Raw genomic sequence first — 12,273 nt, forward strand, 5'->3', positions numbered from 1 at the left:
TGGAAATCTCATGAAAAATAAAAATTGGATCTCTTGGGAAGAAATTTCTTAGGTCAAGAACATCTCATTAAGATCTCGCAAAAAAAATAATGAGATTTCTTGGTACAAACCACGAAGGTTATATGTCGCCAATTCCATGGTGAATAATCTAGAACATATTTATTGTTAACCGTCAATTCTGAAATTGGTGTTGGATTTTGGGTTTCACTAAACTCATGGTAATAACAAATTGAAGATCATAAACACAGAAGTTGTGTAACCATAAACCTCAGTGGTAATTTCTGAGAGTCTCAAGGGTTACGTTCATGGAAACGAAAACGATGGAGAAATTTGGGAGGTGGTTCCGAAGAGAAATGTACCTCTGCTATGAAAGAATGACCAAGCAGTCAACTCTTAACTCAATATGAGAAGAGTAAGGTAGCTGAATGACTTATGTGAATTGTTAGCCTGATTGAGAAGAAACGATTGGTATTATAGATTCATTAAGGCTTCAAACATAGAGTCTCAGAGGCTTAAGACAACATGTGGAAATATGATTCTAGGGACACTTAACTAGTACAAAGATTCAGAATTGTATACTTGTCCCTTCGTTGTGAATTGAGACCATAAAGAATATAACCATAAAATCTTCTCAATTATCTTATATTTTTGGTATTTTAATTTTCTGAAAAAGGAACAAGAACAGAAAAGTAAAGCAATAAAAACTAAAAAAGAAAAAATATTTTTGAATTTTTGATTTTCTGAAAAGATAAAACTGAAATAAAAAAAATATTTTTGGATTTTCGGTTTTCTGAAAAAAAAAATAAAAACAAAAAATATATATTAAAAACAGAAAATATATATTAAAAACACTAATGACTAGTAATTATGAAATATACAAAGGATACAAAGTGTTCCGAATCACCGAATGAACAGTGAACTCCGAGTGGCTCCGAGCGTTCGGACCAATTCGCAACGTGAATAGTAGACTCCGAACTACTCCGAGTGTTCGGAACCATTCGCAGCGAATTCCTACCAACTACGAAGATGGTTTCGGAAAAGATTCTTCTTCTATCATTCCTAATCCTTGTAGAATTTGATTGAAAGTTTGTTCAGGTAAAGCTTTCATAAAGATATCAACCAATTGATCAGCGGATCTTACAAAGTGAATTTCAACATTGCCATCTTCCACATGATCCTTTATGAAATGATACCTCAGTGCAATATGTTTAGTCTTGGAATGTTGCATTAGGTTGTGGCAAATGCGAATAGCACTTTCAGAATCACAAGATAAGGGGATTCGCTTCATATTAATCCTATAATCATGAAGCTGACTTTGAATCCAAATAACTTGGGATGTACAAGAGGCAGCTGCAATGTACTTAGCTTCGGCAGTCGATAGGGAGACACATGTTTGTTTCTTTGATTGCCAACAAACAAATTTGCCATCAAGAAATTGACATCCTCTACTAGTACTTTTTCGATTAAGACCGCAACCTCCAAGATCAGTGTCAGAGAATGCTTGCACAAAGAAACCTAAGTTCGAAAGGTACCAGATTCCGATGGAGCTTGTTCCTTTAAGGTATCCGAAGATATTCTTTACAACAGTCATGTAGGGTTCGCGAGGATTTGCCTGAAACCTGGCACAATAGCAAACAGAAAACATAATTTCTAGACAACTTGCAGTTAGATACATCAACGAACCTATCATGTATCGATAGACAGTGATATCAGCGGCAGGTTTATCCAGAGACAGAGTAAGCTTCGTTCCGAATGCCATTGGAACATTAACCTTCGAATCCCCCACCATTTCGAACTTCGCAAGTAAGGTCTTCGTATAAGCTTCCTGATTGATGAATATTCCCTCTTGACTCTGTCTAATATTCAAACCAAGGAAAAAGTTAATCAGACCTATTGAACTCATCTCAAACTTAGTTTCCATCAACTTTCAGAACTCGATAGTTAATCTAGGATTAGTAGATCAGAAAATGATATCATCAACGTAAATTTGGACAATGTGACAACCCGAAATTTTCATTCGTACAAACTCTAAATTCAATCGCTTCAATTAAAAGTCAATTACATTTCTAATAATTGTTAGCCAATTTAAAGTCCGTTTGAGTGTTTTTAGTATTTATTCTTCAAACGAACGAAGGAAAGGAAGTACCGTCTCGGGTCTTGAAGTTGCAAAACCACACATACCACCCTAATAAGGAGTTCACGGCCAAACTTTTAAAGTTTGGGCCGTAAACTCCCATGTGGCCGTGAACTCATGCCTTAGGCATGAGTTTCCTCCCCAAACTCTTCATTTCTCACTTCCACCCTCAAGTTTACTCCTCATTCTCTCCCAACTAGCATCCCGTTCTTCACCCGATCTCCCGAAAACGTAAGTGTTTCTCGACTTGATTTGTTGTTATAACCTAACATCTAGTAGTTATACATCATTTCATCCATTCATTCTTGCTTTTTAACTAGATCTTCAAGTGTTCTTCAAAACACCAAGAACACATACTAGTGTTCTTGGACCTTAAACACCAAATCAAGCTTCTATCTTGTAAGTACACTTGCCCTAGCTTCTTGTGTGCTTAATATGAACTTGATAACACTTGAAAATCATCAAGAATCATAAGAACAAAGGAGTTTACGGCCAAGGATGTTCTTGGGCCGTAAACCCCTCTTAAGGTGGTTATTTGGACCTTAGTCCCTTCCTAAGCCTTGGATGCCAACCTTGATCCTTCCTAGAAGTGTTTAAGACCTTAAAAAACAATCAAAACAAGTCCCCATAAGAGTTTATAGCCGTAAACACCTAAGTAAGTGGTCCTTAGGCCGTAAACTCTACAAAGTAGTCTTGATGTGCCCCTAATGCTTTCCTAAGGCTTGGACTTGATCATTGGATGTGCAATCATGACTTATAAGACCTCAAAACACAAAATGGCACTTAGTACCATGAGTTTACGGCCATAAACTCATGGGGAAATGGTCATGGGCTGTAAACTCCATAAGGAGTGGTTCATGGGCCATGAACTCCAATGCCATGCCATACAACCCTTAGATGCAACCCTTTGGTACCTATAGCACTTGAATCAAAGTGTTTCCATGGCCTAGGGTGTCTTAACTTGATTAATTAGTTGTAAAATGACTAATTAGATACATATATGTTTATTATATGATAACTAGGATCATTGTGTGTGTTCAAGTCTTCACTTGACACCTAGCACCTTGTCCGACACTTCCGAACAAACCACTCACTACAGGTGAGTTCATACCCCTTAAACAACCTTTTAAATGCTTTTGCATGCTTTTAAATACTTTTATGGGGGGGGGGAATACAAGTTGAATATCATAGTTATTATATCAATCACATGTGATTAATAACTACTAAACAGATGGATTTACTATACTTTCAAACCGTTTTATCAAACAAACTACTTTTAAATCGTTTTATAAACTGACATCAAGTCATGATTATTTGATTGTTTCAAACCCTTTAAATGTATTACAAAACCTCTTTTTCACTTATGTGTTCATAGAAACCATGTCTATACACTTATGTAGTAAGTATATAGATATGTATTTGATAGGATGGCTGTGACTTCAGCTCCAACACCTTGCATAGCAAAGGTGTATAAACTTACATGGACACTTCAAACTACATTACTAGCAAACTATAATAGGTATAGTTTGGGAATTACTACCTACTATTCAATACAAGAGTCAGTTCATTCATGAGTCTATACAACTGTATTACATACTATATGAAGAAATACTATTACATACTATATGTGGAGATACTATTACATACTATATGGAGAGATACCATTACATACTATAGGAAGAAATACGATTACATACTATATGATGAGATACTATTACATATTATATGAGTAGATACTGTTATATACGTACGGGACTAACCATTCTACACCCAGCTGTTAGCTACAGAGGGAAAATGCACATCGACGGGTGTCTACGGTTAATACTATTCGGCAAGTTACTCTGCCGTGTTTATCCTAGTACCAAAGGATAATACTTACATGTTTATATAATGTTCCCTTTTACTTTTACTTTGTGACACATTCACATAAACGATGAAGTAGACTATATTTTGATAATAATAGTTACACATGGGAAAATTACACACTTTTACAAGAAACAAACATACAAAACAGTCGGGTCTTGGTAGAAGACTACATTTTATACTAGTAGGAAATATAGGATTTCCTAGGGTTTTCACACTTATACGAACTGTATCATCAAACGTTTACAAGTATTTTCCTTACGGTTTTTACAAATCAAAGACATTAAAATACTTATGAATTCACCAGCTTAAATGCTAATACTTGCTTTCAAAATAACTTGTATTCTCAGGTCATCAGTAGACATGTACCGGTGACAGGTTTTTGGAGAAGACAGAGCACAGACAAGACTCGTCTTTTATCATTCATTTTTGGTGTCCATTACATTACAAAGAACACACATGTATTAAAATTATATATTTAATGCAATGGATGATGTTTGTTTACTTATTTACTATTACTGTGTTGTGATACTATACATGACGTCCTCCGCCCCAGAACGTTTCCGCCGTTCTCGGTTTTGGGGTGTGACAGACAATCATTAGATGGTCACCATCTTTCTTTAGAAAAAAGGTTGGGTCGACCGATCCTTGTTTTAAAAATCAAGTGGGAGTTTCATACCATGCTCATGGAGCTTGCTTCAGAACATGCACAACTTTATCCAGAATGTAGCAGTGGTTTGGATATTTCTCATTTACAAACCCTAGTGGTTGTTCCACATAAACTGTTTCTTCTAGTTCACAGTTTAAGAATGCACACTTCACATCCATTTGATAGACTTCAAAGTTCTTGTGGGCTACATATGCTAAGAAGATGTGAACAGACGCCAGTCTTGCTACGGGTGTGAAATTTTTTTCGTAGTCAATACCTTCTTCCTGGGAATACCCTTTAACGACCAATCGAGCTTTCTTTCTGATTACGGTCCCTTCTTTGTCAAGCTTATTGCGAAACACCCATTTCAGACCTACAACAGATGCATCATTCAGAGTTGGAATCAATCTCCATACCTTGTTTCGTTCGAACTCGTTAAGCTCTTCCTGAATAGCTTGTACCCAATCAGAATGATCAAGAGCAATCTTAACATTTTTGGCCTCAATTTTGGAGATAAATGAATTAAACATGCAAAATTCCATTTTAGAAAATAATGCAGTCTGATTCGCTTTTTGTTGAGCTCTCGTAAGAACACCAGAAGAAGTTGAACCAATCACTTGCGATTTGGGATGATCCTTGGTCCATTTGGTGAAAGGAGGGAAGTTCGGATCATATGAGGGATCCAATTATGCATTTACATCTTCAAATTCCGACTGATCATCTAAATCATTTTTTTAGTCTCCCCCTCGAATGATGGATGTGGATCGTCGTTCGGATTTGGATTCTCCCCTTGGATTGGAGTGCAAGGCTGAATTCAAGATTCACATCCTCCCCTGGACAGGTGAATCGGAAGTAGAGGTTGAAGTATAGACCTCCCCCTGAACTGGAGCATTCGTAGCTTGTGGATCTTGTGGATTTTTAGAAGGCTTCGTACTTGGTGGCTCGTTTCCATGATCCTTCGCAGCGTCATCAATAATCTTCTTTAGTTCATCTTCCTTGTTATCTGCTGCTTTGATTTCGAAGAGATCGCTTTTCTAGCTCGTCAAACAGGTTCATGAATTCCTCGTAGATATTTAAGAGAGGAATCGTCATTGGATTTGTCACAGGAAAGATTTCCTAAGATTGACGATCAGATGTCTAATACTTCTTTAAATAGTTAGCGTCGAGCGTGACATAATAGGTTTCTTCAATCCTTTTGGATTTCTTGTTGAGAACCCTGTATGAATTAGAAGTAAGAGAGTACCCTAAAAATATTCCTTTTTCTGCTTTCACATCAAACTTGTTCCTTTGCTCTTTAGAATTAAAAATGAAGCACATGGAACCAAAGACATGAAAGAAATTGACATTAGGTTTTCGTTTGTTTTGAATCTCATAAGGAGTGACGGAAAAACGTTTATTGATGAGAGATCGATTCTGAGTGAAACATGTTGTTCCGATAGCTTCTGCCCAAAAGTAGAGTGGCAAGTTCGCAAAAGATAACATGGTCCTCGCAGCTTCGCACAAAGACCAGTTTCGTCTTTCAACGACTCCGTTCTGCTGAGGAGTGTAAGGAGCAGAGAAGTTATGAGCAACTCCCTTTTCAGTTAGTAATTCTTCAAACACTTGGTTTTTGAACTCTGAAACATTACCACATTACCACATTACCACTGCGCACATTCCGGACTAGCTTTCGCAATTGAAGCTCGATCTGCTTGATAAAGTCCTTAAGCTTGTAGGTGGCTTATGATATCTGTTTAAGAAAATAAACCCAGGTAAATCTGGAAAAACATCAACAATAACGAGAATGTATTTGTTACCACCAATGCTCTCGATAGCAGAAGGACCACAAACATCTACATTCAATAGTTCAAGTGGCTCAATCACTTTGGTGTTGATGATTGTCGAATGACTCTTCCTACTCTGCTTTCCAAGTTCGCAGGCGGCACATATATGTTCCTTCTCAAACTTCTGAAGTGGAAGCCCTCGTACATGATCACCAAGTACGAGTTTGTTGATGTCCTTGAAGTAGAGAAGCGAGAGCGTTCGGTTCCATAACCAACTATCATCCGAAGATGCTTTCGTAAGAAGGCAGATGACAAGCTTTCCTTTGATAAGGTTCAGATTCAACGGATACATTTCACCTTTTCGCTTAGACTTCAGAAGCACCGTTTTGGACTTCTTCTCTATTATCTCAGATCCCTCATCATCGAACGACACTTTCGGACCAGTACCTACAACCAATTGAGATACACTTATTAGGTTATGTTGCATGCCTTCCACATAGGCTACTTTCCGAATGGAGAATTCCCCATTCGTAATCATGCAGTATCCCTTGATTTCCCCGATTGAATTATTTCCGAATTTGACTCGTCCTCCATCTTTCAGCGATCTGTATTCCCTCAATTCTTTTCTCCTACCCGTCATGTGATGCGAACAGCCACTATCAATATACCATTCGGAGTCGAACTGTTCATCACGAATCACCTACAAAAATCAGAGAGATTTAGAAACCCAAAGTTGTTTGGGTCCATGTGAGGCTTTCTTAGATACAGGAAAAGTTATATATTTTTCAACCAAGTAAGATCGTTTTACCAAAGTGGAATTGTCTCCTTTCGTGATTTTGAAAACGACAATCCTATTATCTTTAGGATTCTTTTCTTTAAAAAGAGATTTTCTTTATTTAGATTCAATTTGTTGTTTGGCAACCTTTTTCTCAAACTTCTTTTCCTCCTTTTTCAAGTGTGTTTCTTACTTCTTGATGGGAGTTTTAGATTCCGAAATGACATTTCCTTTGCCCTTAACATCTTTCGACGTGTTGGCAAATTTTGAAACATTAGTTTTTGGAAAAAATCAGGTTTTGTATTTTCCAAAGGTTTCGTTTGTTTTGAATATGATGGTTTTTGAAAAACTTTGTTTTTCAAAACCCGTGGAGACGAAGACTGGGGTGTTGTAAACCTTGTAGGATTCGGATTTGAAGAGACTTTCACATTCGGATTTACAGATCTTTCTTGATTGACAAAATTGGAATTTTTGGATTTCCAGATATGCTTTCTTTCTTTTAGTTATTTCTGATATCTAGCATTTCTTTGACGTTTTTGAGCAACAAATTCTTCAGCTGACTTATGACAACTAGCCCTAGGTTTTGATTTTATAACAAGAGTATCAGTCTGTTCGGATGACATATCAGTTGGAACATTTTTGGTTCCACTCGGACTGCCTTTCTCGTAGCTTGAGTTAACCTTGTTCAATGGTTCTGCCACATATCTTCCCTTCGTTTTCCAAGAGGTCATCTCAGAAAGACCTTTGGTTTCATCAGCATTATCAATGGGAGCAGACCAAAAGTATTCGTCGCACCCATCAGCATTGTCTTCTTCTACGAGGGATGATAGTTCTAAGGTCTTTTTTTTGCTCAGTACAGAAGTTATGAAAACTTGATTCGGAACAGTTTGAACTTTCGGAAAAACTGTTGCCTTTTCTTTTAAAACCTCTGAACCTCTATTTTCAGAAATACGAACATACTCAACTGAATTTTCAGAAATCAAATTTTTCTTAGGTTCAAGTTCACTTTAAACAAATTCAGAGCAATCAATCTCACCCTCCACAAAAATCTCACTCATGTCACTTTCATCATCAAATTCAGATACATTTTCAACATCAAGAGTATTTTTTTTTAACTTAGTTTAGTGCACAATGAGTCAAACTTCTGTACATTATCAGATACATTTTCAACATCAAGAGTATTCTTTGGACTGTATATAAGCTTTAATTCTATCCAGTCCAATTCTGTAAGAATCAGAGACTTCGTCAGACGACAAAATGGATTCACATTTGTAGCAGTCTACATCGGTTTTGTCCTCTTTCAATTTGAGAAAGGGAAAAATCATTTTGTGGATATTCTTGCCTATTTCACAGTCAAGATGCAACTGAGTGATATTAAAATAAAGATGTTTTGCAATCAAACAGAAAATGTTTCTTTGATTTAAAAGACCTAAATTGTCTCGTTGCAAATAAATCACATCATCCCTAAACCTAGACAACTCCAACTCCAACTTCTCAATCCACATCCGTCTCTCTTCACTTTTGCTCGTAACCCTGCTGATTTGATCAATTAAGTTAGAATTACTTAAAGAGGTTCTTTTTAGGCTATCACTGAAACTAGAGACAGTATATTTCAAATCATCTAATTCAGTTTCATACCGAGAGACATGAATATTAAGAGATTAGAGAATAGAATGTACCTTGCTGATTACTTTCTCACACTCGCTAATCTGCACTAAAACAGGTCTCGCTACGAAACAGTTGTTGGTGACATGGCCGCCATCAGTAGCAAATCCCCTTTGCTCCAAAACATCATTTCGAACCACCAAGCATTTTCCCTCATACTTGGGGTCCTTAATCTTCCCAACGAAGCATTCACCATGCGTGAGCCTGCGAACCTCTTCATCCTCCGATTCAGTCGACCAAACTTCAACTCTTCCAAACTCGCCATCATCTTCCTGCACAACCAAAGCAAGATTTGCATGGTTAGCAATCTTCTTCTTTCTAAGCTCTTAATCTTCCAAATATAGTAAGCCTCATCATCTTCTTCGTCTTTCTTCTCATTCATTCTTTTCAACATGCACTCCTTAGCCAGATGATTTTTTCCGTGAGAATAATTGTAGTCATAGCCGGAGTCTCCCATCAGATTTTTCTCTTTCTTCCCTTCATCCTTTGGAGAGTTGTTGAGACTTTCATCCTTTGCTTTGTCAAAACTGTAATTCCCCTGCCAGTTTCTGTTTTTGAGGCGTCTAAAATTCTTTTTGGCGAACTTTTTAGGATTTGACAACATTAAAGCATATTCCTCTTTCGAGAGTTCACAATCTGAGAGATCAGACTCTGAATCTTCTTCAACGATCTTTTTGCCCTTCGCAACTGGGGACAATGCACCCATACAAGAAACAACCTTTCCTTCCTTTGTTACCTCATCATTGTGGGACCTAAGGATTCGCACTAGCTGCACTAAAGAATAGTTCTTGAATTGTTCATGAGTTTTGACTGTGGAAACAACTGCCTTCCACTCAGACCTTAAACCATTCATGAAGGTAACCTTTTGCTCGATCTTTTCACACCTAATATAGTGCTTAAGAATCCTTTTCAAAAGATGGTTAAAGAAATTGAAATTCTGATCAAGCGTTTCATCAGACTTACGAGCGAAAGCACCAAACTCAGAAAGAAGCAATGTTTGAACGGAATGTTCCAGATCAGCATCACTGGAATAAAGCTCTTTTAATCTGTCCCATATCTCCTTCGCAGTTTCACAAGAACTCACCAAACGAAACGTGTATGGAGGAAGAGCGAATCTGATTATCCTCATAGCATTGATATTGCTTAAAATCTTGTTCTTTTCATCTTGAGGAACATTTGTAACCTCAAGAAGAAGAGAGTTGTAATCGGCTTGAGTCTTAATGATCTTCCTTGTAGCAGTATGAGAGAACGTCTCTTGGGTCATTGCTTCCCATATTAAAGAACCGTGATCTTCAAGACCTAGCACGTACTCTTCAAAGTGTAGTGCCCATACATCGTAATCTTTGTGGAAATAGAATGGGGATTCTGGCTGTGGAACCAATACTACTGGATAGGTTGAAGGAAAGAGTATGAGGATCTTGTGAATGCATGATGTTGATTCACTAAAACCTATAAAGAATCAGATATGTAAAACTAAAATCGAGTTCAGGGCAAAAAAAGGATCAAGATCCAATGTCTACAATCGATGAAAACGATGAAGACGGCAAGAACAAATCCAATAAAAGCGGAAAACCCTAATAACATTCCACAGAAGAATGGCGTATGGTTTACACAATCTCCTGATATGATACCAATTGTAGAAACAATAAAATAATAGATCAATAGATTCAAAAATAGGAATATGAATCAAACACAAAGAACAGTGATCGAAGTTGTGCTTAATGATTAAAATCAATGCCTTTGAAGAGCTCGATGAAGAACTTCTCTGTAAAGGCACAGTAGGGCAAATACAATCGATACCCTAATATGGTGCATACATGTGACATCCCCATTTTCACGGCCAGGACCGGTTTAATTTATGCTTTTAAAATAATTTCAGAGGAATCATTTGATTAAAAGTGTTGCGGAATTTACTCCCAGAAAAATATGATAAATATGTTATCAAATCATTTCCGAAGAAATGTATTCTATTCACTTAGACCATTGGGATGTCACTGTCAATACAAAAACATAAGCATAAACAAAACTTACATTCATTTACACTAGTGATCTACTTCTCTTTTAATCTCTCAGTGTAAAGCAACTTCGTATCGATACCTGTGATACATTTAAACTGAGTGGGTCAGGCTTGGGAGCCTGGTGAGCATATAGGGTTTTTAACACACAATAGTTCTCAATCAAAAATAAATTTATTAATTTCATCAACCAAATAACCCTAATTACCCATTCCCATTATCCTCAATTTACGTCCCTAAAATAACTATCACAAGGGACCTAGCCTAAGGATTTTCACAAGCGGTGACAACATTGCTTTCCTCAGCAATTTATGTCAAACAAGACATCCTAACTTAAAACAACCAACAAGGTGACAACATTGCTTCCCTCTACAATATATGTCAAATAAGACAAACACCGGGGTGACAACATTGCTTTCCTTCAGCAATTTATGTCAAATAGGCACGAGGTCACATCGTCGCCATGTGCTAAGCCCATAGCTCTTATTCATCGACGGTATTTCCCACGGGAGTTCCCCCCCCCCCCCCCCGCAATACATGTCAATGGGTTTTCCATATGCTAATTCCATAGCTCTTGTTCATCGATGGTATTTCCCACGGAAGTTCCCCCCCGCAATACATGTCAATGGGTTTTCCATATGCTAAGTCCATAGCTCTTATTCATCGACGGTATTTCCCATGGGAGTTCCCCCCCCCCCCCCCCGTAATACATGTCAATGGGTTTTCCATATGCTAAGTCCATAGCTCTTATTCATCGACGGTATTTCCCACGGGAGTTACCCCACGTAATACATGTCAATGGGTTTTTAGAGTACAACTGATGAACATATATTTCATCCACTTACAGGTTGCAAGCCTGCTAGTGTTCCACAGATCGTCTAGAATAGTCCATGGTTGTCATCCATACTCTGCTGAATGACGGGGGCCAACGTTTGGGTAAGGGCTTTTCTCATATTGCACCACTCACGCCAACGTTTGGGTATGGCTTTTCTCATATTTCACCACTCACTCTCAACTCATGATCTATATTATTGATCATCTCATCTATCCAACTCACCTTTCATCACACACCCACTATTTAACTCATGATCTGTATCACTGACTCATGAAGCTCGTCCAATCACTTCATAAAAAAAACAAAGACTCCAAAGCTCTTCAAAATAAAAGTATAGGGAAAATACTAATAAAGTACTCCCGTACGCTCACGTACCCCGACACGTAATAGTGTCAAAAAGAAGGACTAACGGATGAACACATAGTTCAAAAACACCTAATGAACATATAGTTCGAGAACACCTTATGAACATATAGTTCAAACATTCCTACCGATTACAAGTCTGCTAACGTTTCACTGGACTATCTAAAATAGTCTGTGGCCGTTGTCTATACTCTGCTAGATGACTAGATCA

At 37.5% G+C, this 12,273-nt stretch overlaps 1 protein-coding gene across 1 annotated transcript; it reads right to left on the bottom strand.

Moving 5' to 3' along the window:
- Window positions 1-6,308: 6,308 nt before the first annotated feature.
- Window positions 6,309-10,113, bottom strand: LOC145130605 (uncharacterized). Its single transcript, XM_079065381.1, has 5 exons — window positions 9,199-10,113; window positions 8,864-9,121; window positions 8,452-8,548; window positions 7,865-8,148; window positions 6,309-7,109 (listed from the first exon to the last, which is right to left on the bottom strand). Exons 1-5 carry the CDS (start codon window positions 10,111-10,113, stop codon window positions 6,309-6,311), a joined length of 2,355 nt encoding a protein of 784 aa, XP_078921507.1.
- Between the last annotated feature and the right edge of the window lie 2,160 nt (window positions 10,114-12,273).

This window comes from Lactuca virosa, chromosome 8 (assembly GCF_052849685.1).
Source record: "Lactuca virosa cultivar CGN04683 chromosome 8, Lactuca_virosa_CGN04683_v6, whole genome shotgun sequence".
In the NCBI taxonomy this organism is placed as follows: Eukaryota; Viridiplantae; Streptophyta; class Magnoliopsida; order Asterales; family Asteraceae; genus Lactuca; species Lactuca virosa.